Source organism: Cydia splendana, chromosome 1 (assembly GCF_910591565.1).
Source record: "Cydia splendana chromosome 1, ilCydSple1.2, whole genome shotgun sequence".
Lineage (NCBI taxonomy): Eukaryota > Metazoa > Arthropoda > Insecta > Lepidoptera > Tortricidae > Cydia > Cydia splendana.
The window spans coordinates 17826640-17851882 of NC_085960.1; the positions used below are offsets into that span (position 1 = coordinate 17826640).

The following is a 25243-nucleotide window of genomic DNA, read 5'->3' on the forward strand; positions in this document are numbered from 1 at the left end:
AGACTGTGGAGTTAGATCTACTGAAAATTAGACTAAATCCTACAGTGCTATAATTTCATTTCGAACTCTTACTTGGTCCAACGCTTCGCCCAACGAAGCGACTGCGCTCAAATCAGTTTCATGGTTATCAATCGCTTTACATAAGTCCTGTTCAAAATTTAATATTAAAATCAAATAAGACAAGGCACACTGTACATATTTGAAAAAAAATAACTGACTACTCACCTGGTATTTATTGAGCTGATCCAATTTCTCTTCTAAAGTTGCTTTGGGTGAGTACGTCTTGAGACTCATCTCCGTGTCGCTCAGCCAGTGTTGAAGTCGATCATTGGCGCTGTCAAACTCGACCCATTGCTGAATCTTATCTTCAATACCTCGCTTCACATCATGGACAGTGGCTGTGAACTTTTCTAAGTCAGCCCTAAGTAATGCCAGTTCCCTGGACATTCCTTCTTTTCCTCTAGGCGATAATTTGGCACCATTGTTTTCAATTAAGTCTTGCAGTATTTTCAATTTATTGTTGCCAGTTGGAATAGCATCCAGTAGTTCTTGTATTTTGGCTAATTTACTTTGTAACGCTGCTTTGTTTCCAGTAAAATCTGATAGCAGGTGCAGACGATCCCACAGATGCTTTTGATAGTCTTGTAGTGACTTTTGCTGATCCGTAAACTGTTGGTATATCTCGAAGTTGCTTTCGTGTTTATCAATAATTCCTGACAGTCTGCTTGTCAAGGCATTGTAGCGATCCCACACGGATTTTATGATGCTAGCCATTTCATCGTTTTCACCTTTCCCGGAGTGCAAAGAAGCAGCCACACTCTTTGCTTTTTCTGTAACTGTCTCAATTACTCTCTTGTGAGAGTAAATTTCTTGAAGTAATGTCTTATTTTTCAGAAGCTTTGATTTTATTTCTTGAGCAGAATTTAGCACTGATTTTTCTTCTGTGTCCACGATTTTTTCTTTCTCATCGAGCCAAGACAACGTCTGCTGTAAAACATCTTGATAACTTGACCATTGAAGTGTTTGGGATTCGTATTCCTTTTGTTGCTGGAGAATTGAATCGTTTAGTTTATCCCATCGTTCTCTAAGTGTTCTGATTTCAACTCGAATGTTCTCTCTACCATTCGCAGCAGTCTCAGGCAGTACCTTGTCACCAGCACTAGTCAGAATACTAATTTTATGTTCTCCATTATCTCTTTCCAACAAGAACACTTGTAGTTTATTACCCCTACTTTCAATAGTTAGCTTATCTTCTTTAGCTGCCATTTGAGAAACTTGTTCCTCTAAAGGTCTAAGCCAACTGTCAAATTCATTATGTAGTTGCACATACTTCTTATGATCTGCCACTAATTCACTCCAGTGATTGACGATCTCTTTAGAAATAACGTGCAGTTGCTGATAACGGCTGCTAACTTGTGTGACCAAAGGTTTAAGACGTTCGACGCCACTTAATTGTATCAAACTATGCGAGTCATCTACAAATGTATCAATCTCCTTTTCTTTAGAGTTAATACTGTTGCGAAGGTCAACGTATCTTTGAAGCTGGGCTTCTTTTTCTTGTAAAGTTGAACATAAACTTTGATCGCGGCACTTAGATTCTTTGTCTTTAAGCCATTCTGTGATAGATTCAATCGACGAATCAAACTTATTCCAAATTTCTAAGGTATGTTTCAACTTCTGTTCTGAAGATACGATGCCTTCAACCGCATGGCGTAACTGGTCATGTAAGTTATCTATTTCAGCTTTGATGGCCGCGTTACCCGGTTCTGACGTGCTCTTGCTGACAGAAGAAAATATAGTTCGTATTTCATCAAGCTTCTTCGAACCTACCTTCTCAATGTCTTTCAAAGCAACTGCTGATTGCAATTTCCGTACAATTTCTGGCTTTTCTCCAACTGCATTTTCGATGTCAAGTAACTTTTCTGATTGAGATCCAAACCATTCCTTATATTGCTGGATCAAACGGACTAAGTCCTCATGCCGCTTGACACAATCTTCTAAATTGTCTTGCAGATTTTGAGATTTAGTAACAATGTTTTGGAATAATTGTTTAATGGACTGCAAATAGACATTAAGTGACGCATCATGTGTCTGGTCTACCAATTGTTGCGCTTTATCACAAACAGACTCGACAAGTTGTTGATGTGACATGATTTCCTGGTGCATTATTTTATGGTTTTGCAATTGCGCCTTCTTCTCTTCTAATGATGCCTTTAACTCTGTATGACGCTGCATTGCTTTCTCAACGTCTTTTAACCATTTTGTAAGTTGTTCCTGTGCTAGCGAGAAATCAGAAAATTGTAATAGGCACTGGTCTAATTTATTGACAGTTTCTTGGAAGCTATCGCCAAAACTATCCCACAGAGTTCTAATTTTACGAATCTTTTGACGAATGACCTCCCTGCCATCTGGGCTGGTATGTGTGTAAAGTTTCTCTCCTAAGCCTAAGAATTCTTCAAAAGCTGGCGTCTTCTTATTTCTTGTTTCATATAGCTCTTTAGCTTTATTCTGTTTTTCTTGCAGAACAGCATAATCACCAACAATTTCATTTAGATCCTGTAGCTCACCAAGCATACCCATTAGCCAGCTTTCCATATCAGTGTAATCATTTTCGAATTCTTTATGCTCAGACACAAACACCTCGTACTTAGATATAGTTTCACTAACAAGATTGTTTAGGGTATGATATCTTGTAGCCAGTTTAGATGTTTTTGTTGAAATGTCAGTTTCGCTGGCAACATTTTGTGTGCTGCTAGACCTTGCCAAAGCGGAAAATTCTCCACTTCGTGACGCTAACTCAGTCTGCATTTCTTTAACCTTTTGTAAATGAGCAATCTTAGCTTCTAGAGTACTCTTTAAGCTTTGATCTCTCAGTTGATTTTCTTTGATTTTAAGCCATTCTTCCAGTTCGTCTAAGGTTTTTTGACTTTCATTCCATTGTTTTAATGTTTCTTTGAGTTTTTCATCTTGGGCTTTGCATTGAGAAGAAAACTGATTCCATGTCGCAGTAAGCTGTTCGTATTCGCTTATCAGTATTGGATGTCCATTTGAACTTGTAGACTTTAAAAGGGAAGTTAAATGAGATTTTAAGCCATCTAAATCATTTTCAATATGTTGTGCTTTGGACGTAACCTGTTCTATAGCAGCAATTTTCGAATCGACGTCATCTTTTTGTGAAACCACGCCATAGTTTAGCATGCTGTTTTCAGCTACTATATGATTGAGGCGATCACGGGTGTCTTCAAACATTTGGACATATTTTTCGTGTTCTGCGACATGTGATTCAGAGATGTTAATTCGATTTTGAAGCTCTTTAGCCATGTTTTGATACCTGCCAATGGTCTTAGATAAACTTTTTTCGGCTTCATCATCAGGCATAAGTTTTATCTTTTCTGTCAGTTGGGTCAGCATTGACTGATGTAACTCTACCTCCTGATGTAAAATTTTATTGGCGTGTAACTGGGCCTTCTTTTCAGGTAAGGTAGCCCCCAGTTTGAACTCACCTAGCTCTTTCTCTTTATCACCAATCCATTTTTGAACTTGGTTGAAAGTATCATCGAATGAAGAACGTTTGTTGATTGTAGTCTCAATATCTTTAATAACGTTATTAAGAGAATCGACCGAATCTTCAAAGTAGTCTCTTAAGGATCTGAGTTCATTCCTAACTGCTTCCCGATCCTCAGGTGTTATACCACTAAATAATGCTTCCCCAGATTCAATCGCATTATTCAAAAGTTTTTGGCCAATTTCTTTGTTGTCGTTTAATTTCTTTACTTGTTCTAGATCGGTCGGAGTCGGTTTAGCATGTTTGCTCATAGCTGATAGGTCCTTAATCTTTGCATTTGCATCTTGAAGCCAATTTTTAAATTCAGCTATTGACTTATTGTATTTACCTTTGTTTTCTTTCAAATCTTTTAGCCTGGCAAGGTGGTTGTCCATAAATTTAGAAACAGTTTGATACCTGGTAACTAAATGATTGATATATTGCAAAACACGTGAGTCTGTATTTTGAGCTATGATAGTTTCACCTATACCCGTTAGTTTGTCGACTTGATCGCCATGGTCTTTAATTTCTTTATTTAATGCTGTAATATCCGTTATTTTGCTGTCTATTTCATCTAGAGTAAGCAGATTAGCTGCTTCTTGTCTTACCCTATTTTCTTTTTCTTTTAGCCATTCTGAAACGTTTTCCAATAACGTTTCATAATCTTGCCAAGCTCCAATATTCTCTTTTAGTTTGCTCTTAATTTGTTCGTAGTTTGATGTCAGCACATCTAGATTCTTTCTCGCTTTTTCTGTTTGCTGAGCGGCTTCTTGAGCGCAAGCTGGTTCGGCAACAACGTGTAATATGTCACAGGCTTCTTTTAATTCTTTAACCTTCGCGACACATTCAACTAATCCGTTTTCAACATCAGCGAGTGCTGCGTTTTTAACTTCTAAATTGTATTTATCACTTGCAGCATCGGGCATACACCATCTAGTTTTATCATCTAAGATTTTCAGATTTCTATTGAACATACTGAGCTTGTCAGTAAAGAGCTTTTGCAAAAAAGTTAGGAGCGTTGTTTCAGTTTTGTTAGCGTTCACTACTACGCTTTCAAATCGTTTTTGTAGTCCGCTTAATTCTTTAGGAACTAGAGATTCGTAAAACCCAGGATAATTTGCGTTCATTTCTGAGACGTTTTGTGCTACATTATCAATCTCGTCGCTTAACTCTTGTAATTTAGCTTTGCATGACTGACACTTCTTAAGACGATCCAAAATCTTCGCATTATCGCCTGTCATATCGTCGCATTGAATGATGTCATCTCTTATTTTACTCACGCTGTCTGACAATCGCTTAATATTATCTTTTAATTTATTTTCTTTAGTTTCTAAGGATGATACCGCAGTCTCGAGGTTATCAGCTAATGATTGTAAAGCTTCAAACTCATTATCTAAATACTCAACTATTGATGAAACTTGGCTGACAGGAATGTTTTTATTGAGATTGGTTATCTGTTCACATTTGGCTTTAATGCTGTTTTTCAAGCCAGCATATATTGGAAGTTCCTCTTTGTACTTGGTCAAATGGCTGTGTCCGAATCTTATTTCTAAGTTATCACTAGCATTAGCTAAGTTCTGGCCAGTTTCACTTAACCAAGTAACAACTTGGTTCTTCGTATCGTCAATTTGCCTCCATACAATGAGTTGAGACTCTAAGTCTTGGATGCGCTTAATGATAGCGTCATTCGCTTTCTCCCATTGAGTTTGAGAGTTTAAGAAAGCTTCTTCCAAAGGACTAGTATCAAAACCACCTAAAGTAGAAGCTTGTTTAAGGATTGACTGCTTAATGAGGTCCATTTGATCCAACAATCCTTTGGACCGCCTAAGAATTTCATAAGCTTTTTTAGCTTTGTCTAAAGCATGGGCTGTTTGCACGTAATCATGAGGAGCATCTTTGCATTCACTGTAAAGTTGATCTGCTCTTGTCATTTCCCGGTCAAAAGCGACGGTAAAGTTTTTCAACTCCTGTAAGGTAGATGAAAGAAGTATATATTTGTTCTTTGTATCACGCACTGAATTTACAATCTGGTCCCAGTTATTGTCAGCTGCCGTCAAGGCATTTTGAATAGTGCCCATATTTGGTTGATCTTCCCGCATCAAATGTAGGCCTTCTTCTCTTAGTTCTTTTCGTACCGACTGTTTATCCTTAAGTTCTGCATCTAACTTGTCAAGTTCTTCAGTCATATCTTGAATTGAAGCTTCAGTCAGAGGTACAGGTTTTTGAGCCATTTCATTTAAGACGGATTGGACGTTGTGTAATACTTCTGATAAAGCATTATGCTGTACATTGAATTTGTCCCACCTAGCTCCTACCTTTTGAACCAAATCTCTCTTCGTCGTCACTTGGTTGAGCAGAGCATCCGCTTTCATTTCAATTTCCTTAACAAGACTCGTTGGTGATATCATTCTACCTGAATTTTGGTCTGTAACCTTGACACGTGAAGGTCCATCTAATAGAGCAACGTTACTCTTCCATTCAGGTATCTTAGTTATCACGTTGACTAGTTCTTGGCGTAATATTTCGTAGTTCTCAGGAGTGAGTTTTGGACCATCTATTTGGTACTGAATATGCCCTAGTTGTTGCTTATTGTCTTCGTACCAGTTCAAGAGGTCTGCCCATTTCTGTAATACGCCCTTGTTTTGTTGAATATTGTTTTCAATTATTTGGTAATGCTCTGCGATGTTAGAGTAGGTTTCGCTCAAAGCACGCGATTCATCAGGATGTGATGAGAGCGTCATATTCTTGATTTCGTTGTAAATGTCCGTAAATTCTGGAGCTTTTGCTGCATGTTCTTGAAGCAGGACATGCATAGATTGCAGTGCAGGTTCTACTTTGTCCGCAGCTATTTGATCATAGCTTTCAGTCTTTCTCCTAAAATCAGTAATCCAGTTATCGAATGTATGCAATTTGGTCATGAATTCCTGACGGACAATTATTTTATCCGATAGCTCATTAACTCGACCTCGAACTGTTTCGGCCAAATCATTTGTGCGTTGTTTAATACTAGCTACATTATTTTTTAACAAAGTAGCTCCTTCGGGTTGTATGCTGTGACATATATTGTCACAAGTCTGAGACAAGCTAATAATTTTAGCTTGCTGTTGCGAAATTTCATTGCCAAACGACTTTAGTTTGTTCAATTCACGGTCTAATTTTTCAACTTGTGGAGAATCGATAGTAACACTTCGACTACTTATGAGTTTTTCTCCATTTTCTATCCATGCTTCTAATTTCTGTGCCTCACGTTCAAAGTTCTCCCAATTAGTGACTAATTTGTCTAATTTATTGTTCCATTGATCTGCTTGGTCGTGAATTACTGCCCATCTTGAGTGAATAGCGTCGACTTCGTCGGGAGCACTTGTTTTGCCAGATAATTGATGGCTCACGCTTGAAAGAATCTGAAGGTTCATCAACTGTTTGTCACAATCAGTTAGCAATGCTTTAGATTGTTGTTGCATTTGCTGCGCCTCAGCTAGCGTTGAAGGTTTAGGTACACTGCCTAGTTTAGCTTCAGCTTCTTCAACCCAAGGTTTAATTTCAACTACTCCTTTTTGATACTTTTGCCAGCTTGCTAAATCATGTTCTACAACTTTGGTTTGATGTTCTGTTGAACGCTGAAGATCAGCCATCATTTTCTCTAACAAAGCAACTTCCCCTTTTAGCCTGTTTGCGTCCTGGACTTTGTGTTCTACGGCTAGTTTAGTTCCTTGGTCTGCGACCTCCTTGATGATGTCAAGTTTTTCAGCAATTACTTTCTGCAATGCTTGTGATTTTAAAACTCGTTCTTCGGGAGTAATGTTTTCAGATCGAATATGAGAAATGAGTACTGGGCTTTCTTTCTTTATCCATTCACGAACATGATCTAATTTATGTTCTATCTTTACCCATTCTTCGTTGAACTTCTCTAAATGTACGACTTTTGTTTTAACTTCATCTTGCACTCTGTCCAGTTTCATTCCAATTGCTTCGAGGTCTTTCTCAATAACAGGCTTGGGTTTGTCAGCAGTTAGCGACTGCAATTGAGCGTAAGCATGCTGCAACTGCGGGAGCTTTTCAGATTTGGCTCTTTCTATATCAGCATTAAATGTCTTTGTTTCTTGAAGCTCACGGGCAATGTTTGTAACGCCTAATTCCAAACCAGGGTGAGCGACATAATTTTCTATCCTATCAAGATCAGACAGTAATTCTTCCTTTTGATACTCGTAGTTGGACCACACCTTCTGCGTATCGCGCAGTTTATGAAGGCGGTCATTGGATGTCTCGTAAGCAGCGTTCCAACCGGTCTCGAGATTTCTTACGTCTTCTCTTACAAAAGCAGGTGCATTCGCGTCCTTGATCAATTCCTTGCCACGCTGCAGCATCGACATGACAGAAGGTCGCTGGCGGTCGAGCTTCTGTACAGCCGATTGTTGTTCCATAACCAACTGTTCCACGTGCTGCAAGGATTGTGGTTCTGGTTCTATCATAGCTTGTTCTTTCACGCTTTCAAGAATACAGATCACTTCATGAACCTCACGGCGATAAGTGTAACATCTCGTGTAGGTCTCAGTCTTGATCATTGTGATCTCGATTGTTGGGATGAGATTTTTGTATCGTGCAATGAGATTTTCAAGTTTGACTTGTTCTTCTTGAGCCTCAAGCTCAGAGCAATGGTTAGTCAGCATATCCAGTGTCTGAACAAGCCACTTCATGTCTTCACGCTTCCTGTCTGCTTCACGGCAAATGTTCTAAATAGAAATAAAATACAATTTATCACATATTAAAGTTTAAGAACTGCTTAAATTAAGATAACTGTGTTTCATATTTACCATCAGTTCCCTCAACTGTTTAAAAAGGCAGCATGTACAAATAATATTACAGATTTTAGGAGGTCATCATGATAATTGTCATATTGAAAATTCAACTGCTTTAATTTTGTAGCAGATATTCCAATATAGATCAGAAATGTACAAACAATTATTACGAGTAGATCAGTTTATTTGTTTAAAGTGCAGGAAAGTGCTATGCTGAAACTGCTAAATAATAACTTATTCGCTTATTTTGTTGTATCATTAACCTATACTGACAGAAAGATACTGAATATCACTAACCTGGAATATAGTCTTCTCTCGTTCAAACGCTTCAGCGGAGTCAACTTCTCTGACAATGCTATCCATAGTCTTGTCTACGTGGTCCATCCACCTTTCCATCTCACGGAACTTCTCCCTATAGGCGTCCCACTTGGCCGGGATCCTCTGTAGCTGCTGCCGGAAGTGCTCCACTCTGTGGACGGTGCTCTCCCATTGCTGTTCACACCTTCTCAAGGCTTCTTCAAGGGATGTATCATTCGTCTGCTGGGTGTAACTGGTGGCAATCTTTTTCAGGTTCTGGAGGCAATGTTCCACCTGCATCACCTTGCCTTGGTTGCGGAAGTATTCCTCGTTCCTGATGAGAATTCCATCTGCGTCGTCGCTTTGGTTGTATGCCTATAAAACGAATGGTGTCTTACATAACGCAATTAAAGCAACAGGTACAATGACTCAGTTCCAAATTCAGTAAATCCTTATTACTCGGAAAATAAATTTTATTTATCCGATGATTCCATTGTAGATACATATATTAAACTAGGTTATTAGAGAAATAGCAAGGTGGTAATCACGACTATGAGGTAAATACGGAAATACATGTATGTAGTAGGTAAGGGGAATGGCACTTGTACCAAGGCATAGCAATTGCCCTGGCTGATCTTACAATATACTTAAATTTAAGACCAGGAGTGTCCTAGTACGAAACAAACTGTGGATTCCCTGTGCATTGGGTCCAAAGTCACATAACCAACAAATTAAACACTTAACTAGACACATTTGGTTTGTAGGTATTTAGAATTCAAGGAATTGCCAATTAAAACACAGAAATATGTAAGTTTTTTAAACAACAAGAAACAGAAAAAAAGAGTTAAAAAGTGAGAGACACTCGCATATAATTTTATGTAAGAAACACCACTCAATTAAAATGTCAACTAAACAAAAAGATTTTACTTTTTGACTATTGTCCCCACCTCCGATTTATTTTCGTTTAATGACGACGCCATCTGTGAATAATGCTCACGTCAAAAACAAAAATAGTAGATTGTACAACAAGGGCATAAAGTGACCCATTTTTACCCTCGTCTACTATTTTGGTCTTCGCTTCGCTCAGACCAAAAAATTGCCTCGGGTAAAAATGGGTCACTTTATGCCCTTGTTGTACACTCTGCTTTTCACTTCGATTGCGAGGAAAATAAATTATATTTTTCACGGCAATTTACACCACGAAATGGTCGTAAAGCGAAAGAACATAATACATAACCAATTCCCGCCAACTAACTTTTTAATTTTCTTTTTTAATTTTCAACATGTGATCAGAGTTTCAGACGCTTGGTTTTCTGCCAAGTCAAACATTTCGGAGCATTTTTGAACGATAATCGACTCCGATTTTATGTGATTTACTAAATTTAATGACAGAAAATACGGATTTCTAATAAATTGTAGCAAAAATAAAATAATATAACAAGTTTTGTCATCTACACAATTTTATTGCTCAGTAAAATTGTGCAATATGTTTTAACTGTTTGGCTGTTGAGACCGATTACCTTAGTCTTAAAAGAAAATTTTACTTTTATGCTCTAGAGCATAAAATGCGATTTTATGTCGTCTACGCACGACATAAAGGTGCACTTTTTGAGCATGAGAAGTGAAAAAAATATTTCAGAATAGTTTTGTTCGAAGTCTGTGTTTAGATGAAGTTATTTGTGGTGTCCTTTGTATTGTGTATAGTGTATATTGAGTGTTTTGTTTGTTGCGTGAAACGGGAATTGTGAATGACTGATCAGAAATCGCAAAAAATATATGCTATGCACGACTTCATTTAAAAAAAAATACATATACCTGAATGAAATGTTTCAAGTGAGCCCGCCCCTTGGAAAGACGATCTCTCTGTGTTCATGCAGTGCGCAATAGTAGATTACAACACAAGAGACAAGGCAAGACAAGGGCATAAAGTGACCCATTTATACCAGAGGCAATTTTTTGGTCTGAGCGAAGCGAAGACCAAAATAGTAGACGAGGGTAAAAATGGACATTTATGCCCTTGTTGTACACTCTGCTTTTCACTTCGATTGCGAGGAAAATATACAAAAAAACAAATAAATATTTTAGGTTATTTTAACGTATTTATTCAAGACTAAAGAAAATTGTTCTTGGGCCGGTCGGAGGCGCGGGGCACGCCGATCGGGAGAGCGCCGGTCGGGGGCGCGCCGGCAGGGCTGGCAGTTTGTATGGCAGAATTTGGACTTTATTGCTAAGTCAATAAGGGTCGTAATAGATGATTTTACTTTATGCTCTAGAGCATAAAATGCGATTTTATGTCGTCTACGCACGACAAAAAGGTGCACTTTTTGAGCATGAGAAGTGAAAAAACGGGTTGTCGAGGCGGAGTTAGATTTATTCGAGACCCTTGAGCAATATGGCTTTGTCGTGGCAGCACTCAAGCAGCATACGGTACCTGTTCCTCGTAGACGATCTCCTTCTCGATGTCCTTGATGCAGTGCGCGAACACGGCCTCGTCGAGGCGGAACTCGAGGCGCATGAGGTGCGGCGGCGCGCGCGCCAGCAGCTCGCGCCAGCGCCGCTGCAGTGTCTCCACCGTGCTGACTACTTGCGGCCGCTCTTCTTCGCTGACCAGCTGAAAGGAGAATTCAATGTAAAGAGTCATAACATGCGCAAGTAATTTATGTCATAAGTGTCATAACGTACCACTAGTCATATTTTTATTTATGAATCATGACCATTCCTGCCTGCTTATACGGAGCAAATGAGTTCAGAGGTCTATAGAAGGCCGCGAACATAAAAAATCTGTATTTTATTGTCTGCCTCTCTTTCGCTCTTGCACAGTCGAGCGATAGAGAAGCAAACAGACGAACAAAGTGGTTCGGCCCTCAGACACAATCCTCTTAACAGCTTCCTTGGAAAGACTTCTTGCGTATGTTAACATCCTGTTTAGAGTCGACATGGTCGACAGGGCTTCCGAGTGCTACCATGCCCTTCTCTAACTTTTGAAAAGTTTCATTGAGTTTATTAGTTTCTCACCTCTATGAGCTCCCTTCCAGAGCGAACAAGCTCAGACACGGCCCTCTCATCGGCTCCCTGGAAGAACCTTTTGTGGAAGTCCACGGCCTGCTTGGAGTCAACTCGGTTGTCGGCCAACAGGGCTTCCGCGCGGGACGCCCATTCCTCCACGGAACGCTTCTTGGTCTCAAACTCTTCCCAAGCGCGAGCGAGTCGCTGCAGATCGGCCTCGCGGCGTGTTGCTTCCGAGGACACGTGCGCAAATCTGTAATTAATTAAAGGATGAGTAAAAAAAACAACGGGTTGCACTCCGGGAGTGCCGCCAGAAGTGAAAATTCAATGAATGTCTGCAGCACTATGTATAATTGAGGTTAACGCCATCTAGCGTTATTTCGTCGTATTACTTGAAACCCCTATGCACATCACTGTTAGTACTCGAGTTATATTAGTACCAGTTATTAGAGGGAAACTCACTAGATGGCATTTAAATCAATAAAGAAAAACCTTATTGTAACAGTTTTTCGATCAGGTCACGTGTCCGTCTTACGCCTTACGGTCACGTGACACCTGTTACGAGTATAACATTTTTTCCCCATCACAAAAAGTGTACAGCGCCGCTAAAGAAGTTTTCACTTCAAAAAACAAAAGATGAGTAAAAATTATATGCAACTCATAATTATAGAATTATGAGCCTCTAGTTTTTGCGGAAGGACATCATTACATTTCATAGTCTGGTCTGGCCCTGACCTATATAAGTGTTATATTAAGGGTCGGTTGCACCAAACTGTTCGTATCGTTAAAGAGTTCGCTAAATTTTTATCTATGGAAAGTTTCATAGTAAAGCGCCGGGGCGCGCCGGCTGACGTTGATCAGTCTGTCAAATGTGGTTGGTGCAACTGGCCCTAAGACCGTCACCGGATGACTGAGGATGCTACTTGATTCCGCTAAGATAAAAGACAGACATACCAATCATAATTGCTGAATGTATGTTTGCTCAATTCGCTTGAACATGTCACGTTAACCGATGAAAGTTTCTTTCTCTTTCTTATGTAAATAGTTTAAATTAGAGACAATACCTGTCATTGGTAAGCGCTGGTGGCCTAGCGGTAAGAGCGTGCGACTTTCAATCCGGAGATCGCGGGTTCAAACCCCGGCTCGTACCAATGAGTTTTTCGGAACTTATGTACGAAATATCCGGGCAAAAAGCCGGGACAAACGCGAGGAAGATGATGAGAGACAATACCTGTCATTGAGATCTCTCATGAGGTGCACTTGCTCCGTGACGTCAGCGCTGCGGTCCGCGTCGGCCGACTTCACGATGTTCTGGAAGACCTTGTTCTTGCTCTCCAGCATGGAGCGGTAGTACGTTGTCCGTGAGAAGAACGAGCGGTGGATCTCGTACTGCTCCTCTATGATTTCACTGAAAAGGCAAAACAAGATGAATCAGTCGAGATTATTTTTGCAAAAGCTGTCTCGGCAATATCATAACGCACTATAATCATAATTAAAGATCATAGTATGTTAGACTCCAAAATGTTAATTCATGAAAATCGATATCACGTTCAATTAATCTTCTATCAAGATACAAGTAATTGAATGTCCACAATAAATATGACTTAGAAAAGAGAAGGGAATATTACGGAAAATTCTTCGTAGTGGGCGCCACTAGGCTAGGGTTGCCATACGTCCCGGTACGCCGGGACATGTTCCGGTTTGAAGCATGGTGTCCCGGTGTCCCGGCCGATAAGCAAATTGTCCCGGTTTTAAAGATCATAGTAACTATTTACTTAGTAGGGGGCTGGACTCGGTAAATATACATATCCAACAGTCCAACAATAAACATGACTAGTCTAACTAGCTAGGCTAATCGTACGTGGATAAAATGATGTAAGCGCTGACACTTGTCCGTTCACTTTTTACGAATTTACGTTAACAGTGTCAACAGATTTAGTCTACTCGAGAAACTGAAAACGGTGAAAAATAGAGACACTACTCCTAAAAATACGTGTGATACCTCATTAGATTCGTAATGTTGTCTATAGAAAAATGTATTGGATGCGTTATTAGCACACAAAAAATATCAAAGTTATTAAACAAAAAAAGGGGGAAAAAGTAGATATTTCTTGTTTCCCCAATATCTCAAAAAGTATTCATATTTAAGAAACCAAATTAATATTATAAAAGTGGAGGATATCTCCTATAAAACAGTCTATACTTGCAGAACTCTATCTCCATTATTTATACTTTTTATTGAACGCTGAACACAGACCTCCGCGCCTCATTTTCAGGAAACACGCGCGTCGTGAAAAAGCGCGTACGTAACATTAAATATCATTTTAAAGGTATTAAATATTCATTAAAAAATTTGAAAAAAAAAAATGGTGTATTTTAAACATGTCAGAAAATGTACTTACTTGTAGAAATTTATCTTAAAGTTCTTTTTTTAACAAGTTAGGCAATTGTTAAGTAATAAAATTTTCTCGTACTTCCTTCTTTATTGAAAACTAAACAAAATTGGTAAAATAACTATTTTTTTTTTTTTACTTTCTAAAGCCCTTCCTCCCATAATAAGATCAAAATAAATTTTAGAATAACATTGAAAATCAACAAAAAACGAAAAATCAAGGTAAAATATAAAAAAATGCAATGCATTTTCCGCTTTGTAGCGAAAAGCGACTACAAACAGAGAACCCGACTGGCGGGTTGCTGGCATTTAATGACTGTGTTAAAAGTTGTTTTGTGTTTAGGCAAGGGCTTTTAAGTTACCTATTGTTGTAATAAAAGTTCCTTTTTTTCTACAATACTACTTTTTAGGGTTTCGTAGTCACCTAGAAACCCTTATAGTTTCGCCATGTCTGTCTGTCTGTTTGTCCGAGGCTTTGCTCCGTGGTCGTTAGTGCTAGAACGCTGCAATTTGGATACATAATTCATGCATTGTTACAGAACGGTAAAAGAAAAACTATAAAAAATATTTTTTTTGGGGTGGGCACGCTCCCATACAAAATGCTTTTTTTGGATTTTTTTTTGTTTTGTCCCAATAGTGTGGGGTATCGTTGGATAGGTCTTTCATAACGAATAAGGGTCTTCAAAAACATTTTTTGATATAGTACTTAAATATTTTCGGAAATAATCGCTCCAAAAGAAAAGAAAATGTGTCCCCCCCTCTCTAACTTTTGAACAATGGGTCCAAAAAATATGAAAAAAAAATTGTGAAACAAAAGCTTAATAAATATGTACTTTCAATGAAAACTATAGCGAACATGATCGGTCCAGTCGGTTTTGAGTTATTGCAAAAAATCTTTTTTCTTAGTAAAAGTACTCCCTTATGCTTGTAATGTACTTACATGATACTTACCTACTATTAGCCCCCATTTGGCATATTTTGACAGAATGGAAACTACGAAACCCTACACTGAGCATGGCCCGACATGCTCTTGGCCGATTATTCTTTAAATGTCCCGGTCTGAGTCCCCACACTTATGGCAACCCTACACTAGGCTAGCACTAGCACTCTAGCGATAGAGAGGCAGATAACGAAATTTCGATTTTCGCGTTTCGCAGTAGGCCCTCTGTAAACAAACCGCTTTGATGCATCAATGTCATATTATTCGTAACAATTTATTTGTGAAAACTAGTCAAAAAACTGTTTAAGGCATTGTATGTATAAGTTAGTCTAATGGTTTACGATAAGTGCTAGTGCTGCACTCTGGCGGCAGAACATTGCAGTAATACTCCCTATTACTTTTCAAAGAACATCTTTTAACTCGCTGAGTCAATTTTGTCATTATGGCATCCAGTGCCAGTGAACCATCAATATTGAGGTAAACCTACCGTCTAGTCTGGTGTGTCGTGGCCAGCGCCTCCTCCGCTTTGTCCAACCACTGGCCGATCTCCCTCTGGCCGGTCTCGAGTGACTCGTGCTGGACGAGTAGCTGCCGGTACTGATGCAACTTGACTGGCACGGTGGCGCGGACTCGCACTAACGCTTCCTTCTGCTGCTTTAGCTTCGCCATGTTGGCTTCTACCTCGTCGCGGGGTAGCTCGGCGATTGCGTTTTGGAAGGTTCTGCAAAAATATATTGTGCTTTAGCTCACTTATTTTTAACATGAACAAGTATGTAACATCATTATTAACCCCCTGTTCCTGCGATTTAAAACTCTCCTACAAAAATTTCGCGTGCAACCCTCACCAACCAAATTCGTAACTATGCCTAAAGGTTCATATAAATGGTACGAGGACCCGCAAATGAGATTTGTTTAATTGATGACAATTGAAGTATAAAAAAAAGGAAAAAAAAAAGCAATCAATTACACTAAAGCAGGGGTTACCAAATGGCGGCCCGCGGTCCGGAACCGGACCGCCGACCTATTTTATTTTATTGTTTTTTAAATAAACTCAAGTAGAAACGGACCGCGATGGTCATTTTATTTTAAGAACCGGACTCTTGAAGAAAATAATCGGTGACCCCTGCACTAAAGTAACAAAACCGACACGCGTGCTCTCGCACCATCCAAATGAGCCTCAAGCGTCAACCCGTCAACATTCTAACTTATTATTTACCTGCTTATGGTTTTAAAGAGTTCCTCGTGGTGCTCAATCTCGCTGTTGAGCTGCAGCAGCTGGTCGATGTAGGCCTGGATGTCCCTGGTGGCGGCGCGCGGCTGGCGCGCCAGCAGCGCGTCGGCGGCGCGCAGCCACGCGTCCAGCGCCGCCGCGCCCGCCGCCAGCTCGCGCCGGTGCCGCAGCGCGTCGCCGCCGCGGACGTACCTGCACATACATATCCTGTGTTTAGACGTTTCAAATACTACTCTACTGTGTAAGGTCCGCGCTTTACTTAAACACACTTGCGAGCATGCGTTTACACATAGGGAGACAATTTTTTGTAGGTCCCGATAGCCATTCTGTACAGTCAACTGTAAAAATATGGGTGCACAAATCATCTCAAAAATATGTCCCATAGCTCTTATGTCAGCGAATTAAGAACTATGGGACATATTTTTGAATTAATTGGCTAGACCCATATTTTTACAGTTGACTGTACAAAGCTATTAAGTAACCTTGGTCGTGCACAAAATTAGGCAATCGATCTTTTTCATCAATATAATTCAAGAAAATCATAATGCAAAAAAATCAACCACCAAAATATGGAAATATTATCGTTAAAATTATTATGAAAAGGCAGATACCTCTCGGCTTCTTCCCATACTCGCTCCCATCGTTCGGTGATTTCGATGTATTTCCGCTTGACTTCTGACGCAATGTCATCAGATGACGTCGCAGCCAGGAATCCAGCAGCGTCACCGAGCAGTTGGTGCTTCTCCTTCCACACGGTCAGATCGTGGAAGAATTCCAATCTTTCGTCTTCAGAGACGCGCAGCATGTGTTGTGCCTTGTCCAACCAAGTTGTAAAGTCATCAGACAAAGTATTCCACCTATCCCAATGAGCTATCACTTCTTCGAGTACGCTTCGGGCGCACCTCACGTCTGAGGCCACCCTTCGCCACGTTTCTGATACTTCTCTCAAAAATGCATCAATCTCTTTAGCTTCAGTCCTATCTACTTGACACACTCTCTTGTACTCTTGCGCTACTTCTTTTATATCAACATACGCTCTATCAAACTCTTGGAAAATCTTATTCTTTGTCACAAAATTATCATAATCATCTAATAAGGCACGAACGTGATCAATGCGGCCGTATTTTCCGGTCCACGTGGCTAGTTTAGCTTTGGTCAGTTCTGTGAAAGCTACTATGCAGCATTTGTGTTCTAAATATTTTAATCTAGCTTTTCTCTGTGGGGCTCTTCGACTGACAGTCTCTAAGCGCTCTTTCATTTCTTGAAGCCTCTCCCCGGGGATTCTTGAAGCGTCAGGGGATCTTAACGCCGCTTCAAACCTATCAACAACTTCAGGAAGACTAGCGAAGAACGAGCTATGTTCCTCTAGTTTCTCGCTGATGATAGCTGCCGTTCTTTCGTCAAGGCTTGTAGGTATTTCGTCAAAGTATAAAAGGTATTCAGCTCTGGCCAGCCATTCACCGACCATTCTGAAATCCCCGGGTAAGTCAGAGTCCAAAAGCCAGAGCCACCTTCTGTGCAATCTCTCGAGTTCTGTCCAGAGGGAAACTAGCTCGCGCCACGACTTGGGCGCGATGGCTACTAAGCTTTGTGTGTACATGAGTTTTTCTAGTTTCTGGTAGACAGGCTCTCGGGCGAGCCTGTCGTTTTCGGCGCGGACGTAGTCCTCGTAGTTTCGCGAGAGAGTTCGCGTGTCGTATTGCCTTTGAATGATGGTGACGCGTTCCGTCAACCACATTCTAAGAGATTCGTATTCCTCCTGTACTGCCGCTACAGCGTCCGGTCCTGTTGTCTGTAAAAAAACAATGGTTTATTATCACTAATATATTATTTATTTATTATCTTATTGCTAGTCTTTTTACATACACAAGCATTTACCTTGGGTTCAGGATATTTGTGCAAAAACTGTGCCACATAAGTCATAATGGATCTTTCATCTGGCTTCTCCACATCTACATCTTCTGCATCCAGAAGCCTGGCGATGCCCAGTTCGTTCTCAGCTACATCGAAAGCATGTTCCAAGCGCTGTCTGTTCGTCTTCCTCTTCATCTCGGCGAGATTGATCAGGTTGGCTTTAATTGCGTCGATAATAGCAAGGAAAGCCACACCATCACGCCAAGAGGGACCAAAGTCTGATACATGAATATTGGAATCCCTGGAAGAAAGAGTCTCAATTTAGCAACGATGACATACAACTATGTTGTCTAAATATCTTTACCAAGAATTTGATCGGATTACTTTATCTTTTAGATTTTGTAAAAGTGCGCTGTTGACGCTGACGACATTTTGATTTATATGGTAAGTAAGAGAGCTTTAAAGCGTAATGTCATACAAGCGAATATCTATGTCGGCGGCCGATCATAAAATCAGGCCGAACGTAATGTTCCCCCGTGTACTGTTTTGATGGTAGTTACTTAAACCAATAGCGGTAGGATAGGTTCGTTATGTTGCTAATAGTCGGATATGCTACTCACTTGGGCAGGGCGTTGGCGACCCACTGCAGCAGCGTTTTCTTGGCGCCCTGCTTCCAGCGGTCTTCAGCGCGGTGCGTCGGGGTGGCGGCCCCAGACTCCTGCGACATGACGGACGCGCACCGCGACCCGCCCAAGTACTCCAGCGCTCGGCTATTCTCCTCGATCTGAGGACAAGTTTCTAGATGACAACCAGCGATAGAACCAGGTTCCAAAAGTTTCAGCATAACTTAATGATTATGAGACCGTTATTTTTTATACCGATAGTAACATATCTGTATGAAAACCATTGGAATAGGTAGGCAATTTAATTTCTATCATAAATGATTGTGTCTACTTTGAATCGCTGTTATAATGGCGACTGTAACACTCAGAGGTTGGCGAGGGTGAGCTATTTGCCTTATAATATGACCGTAAGACATGTCAAATTATAAGGTAAATAGCTCACCTTCGCCGACCTCTGGCTAACACTAACACTATTATTTTAGCCTTCAGCTACCTACACAGTTCAGTATTTAACAAATAATATACGTATTTATCAGTAGTCACAATATAATTACTAATTATCCAATGTAATTTAAAATAAAAATCTTCTTGCGATACGAACGACAGTCACCATCTCAACTAATACAAACTTCACTATGATCGACTAAATTCAAAAGCGATTGTATCCTAAGTACCTTGTCTTTAACCAGCCGTAAAAGAAACTAGACACTGTCATGAAAACTGTCACATACTGTGCGTTGTTATTTTTAAAGCGGTCACTGCGATAATGGCTAAGCCTAAATGTGTAATTGGGTAGTTTATTATGTTGTAATAGTAACCTATTCAGTTTTTATATGGTTTTGGCTACCTTAGAGTTCTTTTTAATATATTATTAGTATTGCTATTAAAACAGATAGCCTAATACAATATAAAATACGCGATTCAATGCGCAGTTAACGTAAGTACCTAGCTAAATTGGAAATCAATAATAAAGTTATAATTTTAAAAATTTACATGGACCGCCAAATACCGGACTCTATTACAAAATTGTAATAACTTGTAATAAGTATTGTCAGTATGGGTACTGATAGTGTACAGCAGGTTAAAGCAGGGTCAGCCAGCGAAGTGTTACAGTTCCAATCAGTGCACAAAACGAATACGTATTGATATGTATGATATTATTATAATATCGAATTACCATATAAATAAAGAAGGCTTATATTTTAGGAAGATTCAATAGCAAAGCTAATCTTGTTATTTGAAACCCTGTGAGAAAATTCTTAAACATATAAAAAGCTACCTATCCCATAGATACACATCGAAGTAAACAAAACATTTTGAATAAGTACATACTATAATCAATACCTACGCTTTCTGGGTTCTGTTGCTAAATCTACCTTCTAACTATGCTATGCTACAAGCAATGCATACCCACCTTTGGTCCTCTATCCTGTGGGTCCAATATACTGAGTGAAGCTTGCGCAAACAAAATACATTCAAGCCAATTAAAATGAGAATATGTCAATACAACATTCAATATAGGAACACAGCGATGCAAGTATACAGTTAGAAGTGAAGCAAATATTTTACAATGACTGTTTGCATTTCACAAGCCATATAAACCGGTAAGGGTATTTATACTTCCGGTTTTTTGAATAAAGGGTTTATTCATGCCCTGTAGGGACACTGTCGCGGTCTTTGCACAAAGGGCCTCACGGAATGTTGGGCACAACATATTGTATATGTATATCGTCGGGTGACAAGCAAAACTCACTAAGTACTATCAAAAAATTAAAGTAACAATGCACTTTATTACACTTGTAACACGGTTTATTGACCAATAATTTCAATGATGTTAGTTAGTGACTTTTGCTTGTCACCCGACGATATTATTACATACCTACTTACTTAATTTTCGTCAATTTTGAAATATATATTTACATGCATGATTTACGGGTAGGTATTAGCAGGTATCGAATTAACTATAAATTCAAATTTCAAATGGCCCATTATTGTGTTCACTTGTAGGTACAGTCGGTGCCCTAACATAAGCATCCCGTTTTCTATACAGCCAGTACGGTGACGTACCCACTTAAGTGAGGGCACTGACTGTACATACATTTGCAAAATATAATTGCTTTATGTAACGTATAAAGTGCCCCTATTAAAAATATATTAAAAGTATATGGGTATAGGAAAATTAGAGAACCCTAAACGCAAATACAAAATAATAGCAGCTGTTTTGTGTTTACTGCACTGGGACTGGGCGATTTAAAACGTTATGATCAGGGATCGTACATTTTCCAGCATTTTTGGTGCACGAAGTGTTGTTATAACGGAATTGGTATAAATAATTTCAACCCTAATGATTAATTAGCGTTTATTACGTTGATATTAACCTTAATTTACCATTTCAGTTGAAATTATCTATACCAATTCCGTTAACACCACGCGAATCGATTTGGTGCAGCGGAGTGGTGTTAACGGAATTGGTATAAATAATTTCAACCCTAATGATTAATTAGCGTTAATTACGTTAATATTAACCTTAATTTACCATTTCAGTTGAAATTATCTATACCAATTCCGTTAACACCACTCTGTTGCACCAAAAATGCTGGAAAATGTACGATCACTGGTTATGATAGATGAAATGTTGCCTATAATTTTCCCATTTCATTACAATATGTTTAACATTAACACAAGTGTAGGTACTTAGTGTGTGTTCTGTGAAACCATCTGATTAATTGATTGTAGATATTAGTTTGTGTGTATACGTGCTAATGGTCTAATGTTGTCACACATTGCAAATTTTAATAATGTGCTCTGCAAATACGTTCTATTGTTACGGTGAGATTTCTTTGGATTGTCAACCTGATAAATTAATTAAGAAGGCATACAACGAAATCTTTTGTACCCTGTTTTGTACTTCGCTAGAGCTATTGAAAATCCCACGCTCACCTGGAAGTAGAGGATGATGGTCCATATTAGACCAAGAACGACGGCAGGTCGGCCGTCCACGAGGTCCGCTGCGTTGATGTTCACAAGCTTGATTCGTTTTCCCGCGAGGAACCTCAACGCAGTGTTGGCATTGGACAAAAAGTGCGGGCGGCGGAGGACGCGACCGCGTTCCATTGGCTGAAAAAAAATATGCGCGTTAGCCTAGTAGGTCCCTATATCTTTATACAATAATAGTTATTTACGTGCGAATAGGTAATTCGCAACTCGTGTCGATTTAAAACACTCCCTTCGGTCGTGTTTTAATTTATCGCCACTCGTTTCGAATTTCCTCTTTTCCGCACTTGTATCGTACAACGTTTTACAGTACATATGGCCCTTTAAACTTTTGACATACTCACGAAAAGTGCTATTTTACGCACTAGTGCGAGAAAATAGGACCATATGTACTGTAAAATACATTTATTATATAACTAATCACAATTGTAAGGGTACTTACCAGTTTCTCCCCCGACAGCACTTCGAGCAGCGCCAATAGTTTGGTGCCATCGCGCAGATCATGTATCAAATCGTCTATGCGCAGTGGCGGTATGCGCTGGGAAATTAAAAAAAATACATTACAAATTAAGGTCATACAAAAAAAAATCGAAAATCAATCTAAAAAAGTATAATTTTGTATTCCACGAGAATGTCGCTTTCGAAATGCTTTTGCCTAGTATGGCGGCTACCTCAATAAAATGCGTAAAGATCGAGAATATACTGCCAATTTTATGGTATTATTATTTTAATTAAATGCAGAAATGGTCTAAAAACTACAATATAGTAATGCAAGCTAGTGAAAGTGTGTTATAAGAATATTGATTACAGGGTAATAGTAAAAACGCGGACGTCACGCCCTCTATAAAACTATCAGATAATGATAGATACTTTAGATAGATATTAGAGTGGATATTAGTAGATACTTTTGACGTATAGTCTGACATGCTCCTTTTGATGCAGACTGTAGCAACACCCTTCTAACTACAGTAGAGTCCGGTTAGTACGACTTCGCATATAACAACCAACCGCTTATAGCGACGTAAGTATAGGCACTTGTTTGGTTTTAGTACAAGCTACTATGAAAGCACAACCGCTTATTACGACTCCGCTTATAACGACCGCTTGCTTTTAACGACGGAAATTGACTCAAAATCCGTCCGTCAAGTCCGGTTACAACGACGAGCGACGTAGTTTTTACAAATAAATTGTTGGTAAGAAGCTTACTCCGTCCCGCGCACCGAACTTCCCTTCCCCTTTTGCCTATACGGAGCAGGATGAAATATTAGTCATGTGACTTTTCGTAATCTTGCAAACTAAATAAAACAATTCCCATTATTCAATTGAGCTTAAACTTCACATACATAATTATGTAAGTTGGGTGACAATGCAATATTTTGGTACCTTCCAGCTGATCTGATGATGGACACAGAAGGTGGCCATAGGAACTACGTAATAAAAAAACGTCAGTTTGACTAGTTCCCCAAGAATTACGACTTTTTATTCTACGGGATTCGAGTAATTTGCGGATGACGAGTGAGCACGCGTACCTTTAAAAGTGGCTTCTTCTAAACACACAAGTCTCTCCATTTAAGACAAGGTGTCTTAATACTAACGTAAATAAATATTTTAATAGAAATGTTTTTTTTCTTTGATTGTCGCATAAGTATTAATAAATACAAAATTATTTCATTATTTTGATTAAAAAATATATTAAAATTGGCAGTTCGTTTTGTACGACGTCCGGTTAGTACGACGTAATATCAGCGGTCCCTTGGGCGTCGTTATAACCGGACTCTACTGTATTTCATTTGGATCAATATCACGTGCAGCCTAATGTTGCTTAATAAAAATTCATCAGCATTGTAGGTACACTAACGATCGAACCACAGAAGGGAATAAATAAAATGTGCCGTTATGACATGACATGTAATTGATGGACAATTAAATAACTCACACGTCCAATTTATATTTACGTGGAATCAGCGTTGGAACTACTAGCTACACTGTGTATTATATATATGTACCTATATGTTTCTAAAAGCTTAAGATTACTGTCCAACTTTATGATTTTGCTTCGTCAGTCTAATGTGTTATTGTGTTGTTCCAACCAACATTAAAACAATAAATATTGAACTAAACTTATGGCAACCGGAGACTGATCCCGATTAAATTTATATAGGACCACCCTTGAGGCATAAACATTTTACTGATCACGTAATAACATCAAGTTAAACTGGGATGATAATGATTTATGGAATCCTATTTTAGATTTTAAATAAAATACGCCTAGACAATTTGTCCCCTGGCCTATTTGCAATAATACAAATTCAGTACATATGTAATATTATACTTAAGTGTCCAATTAAACAGTTGAAAATAACTAAGTTTAGTAGGTAGAGTCGGACTAAGGTAAGTCTACGTAATCCAAACCAAAACCAATAACAAAGTGGATATGTCATCATTGAATGTCAAAATTTTATAAAAATATGATGTACACGTCATATTGACACTACAGAACTTTTTTCTTTCTTATGTATGTACGTTTCATACTTAGGTACATACAAGTACGCTAGTGTAAAGCGCAAGCACATACAGAATTTTATTGGCCAGTTATAGTGGGTCCATCAAATCTAGCAAACGGCGGCAAATTTGAAAAATCGCGGGTTAGCAACACTGTGTTCGAATAATTCGAAAACCGCGTGTCATCTGTGTTTTATCTGTGGAATGTGGATCGTGAATGACAGCCATCATCTTGTTTGTTTACATTCTGAATCGTTGCTATTTCAAGATATATTTCTGCTGACACCATTAAATACCAATAAATATATTAAATAAGATTGTGCATGACCTTAAGCAAAGCTAAGGTGCCTACAATACCTACAGTGCCAACTGACAAATCTAATAAAATATTAAAATCCAGTAGGAGGACATCTACCTGCGGAAGCAATGATTTTATTCATAGATTCTTGTTTAACGGCATAGTTGGCTTCTAATTTTATCTGAGATCTTTAATTTTATTAATCATTTCTATTAATATCGTTATAGTATCTTTAATTTTATTAATCATTTCTATTAATATCGTTTTTATACCGCTTTTAAATTGTCCGTCCATATTAATAACAATTTCAAAAATAAACTACGAGTGACAATTTTAATTGACGTACGTAGGGGGCGCGGAAAAAAATGTTTTGGTTCGATGTACATTGATGCTTTTGTTAGCGCAATACTGCTCTTTGAGTGTTGCCCTACTTTAGTTTGCTTTACATTGCTACTGACAAGATTTGCTTGACCCACTATAATGACTTTACCCTTAGCCTTACCTTCGACAAATGTGAATTGATCCAATTAACGAATGTCTTCTTCTGTACTCTTTCCTGTTCATCTGAAACAAAAAAATCATACGTTGTTTAATTTATTTCAAATCAAACTTAGATGACCTATCGTTTTTTTCAGCACGTGTACGGTCGTTTCGGCGTTACGAGCTTACACGCGCGCTATATTATTATTTAGCTATATTTGGTCTAGGTATATGTGCCTGCACGCGCTTCCAAAAACGAGCTTATAAGCGCGTATAAAATGCTAGT

At 38.9% G+C, this 25243-nt stretch overlaps 1 protein-coding gene across 10 annotated transcripts in view; it reads right to left on the minus strand.

Annotated features, from left to right (window-relative positions):
* LOC134794578 (muscle-specific protein 300 kDa) overlaps window positions 1-25243 on the minus strand; it is a 202018-nt gene that overhangs the window by 86330 nt on the left and 90445 nt on the right. For 7 of the 10 annotated variants that reach the window (XM_063766393.1, XM_063766437.1, XM_063766410.1 and 4 more), the window contains 14 exons: window positions 24980-25041; window positions 22120-22215; window positions 21624-21800; window positions 18681-18844; window positions 18085-18361; window positions 16818-17998; window positions 16192-16398; window positions 15463-15696; window positions 12875-13051; window positions 11653-11896; window positions 11069-11248; window positions 8638-9012; window positions 226-8274; window positions 73-147 (listed from right to left, as the gene is read on the minus strand). In XM_063766393.1, coding sequence (XP_063622463.1) covers window positions 73-147; window positions 226-8274; window positions 8638-9012; window positions 11069-11248; window positions 11653-11896; window positions 12875-13051; window positions 15463-15696; window positions 16192-16398; window positions 16818-17998; window positions 18085-18361; window positions 18681-18844; window positions 21624-21800; window positions 22120-22215; window positions 24980-25041 — 11498 coding nt within the window. The remainder of the gene's footprint in view (window positions 1-72; window positions 148-225; window positions 8275-8637; window positions 9013-11068; window positions 11249-11652; window positions 11897-12874; window positions 13052-15462; window positions 15697-16191; window positions 16399-16817; window positions 17999-18084; window positions 18362-18680; window positions 18845-21623; window positions 21801-22119; window positions 22216-24979; window positions 25042-25243) is intronic. The other 3 variants (XM_063766429.1, XM_063766413.1, XM_063766423.1) reach the window with 1 other exon arrangement.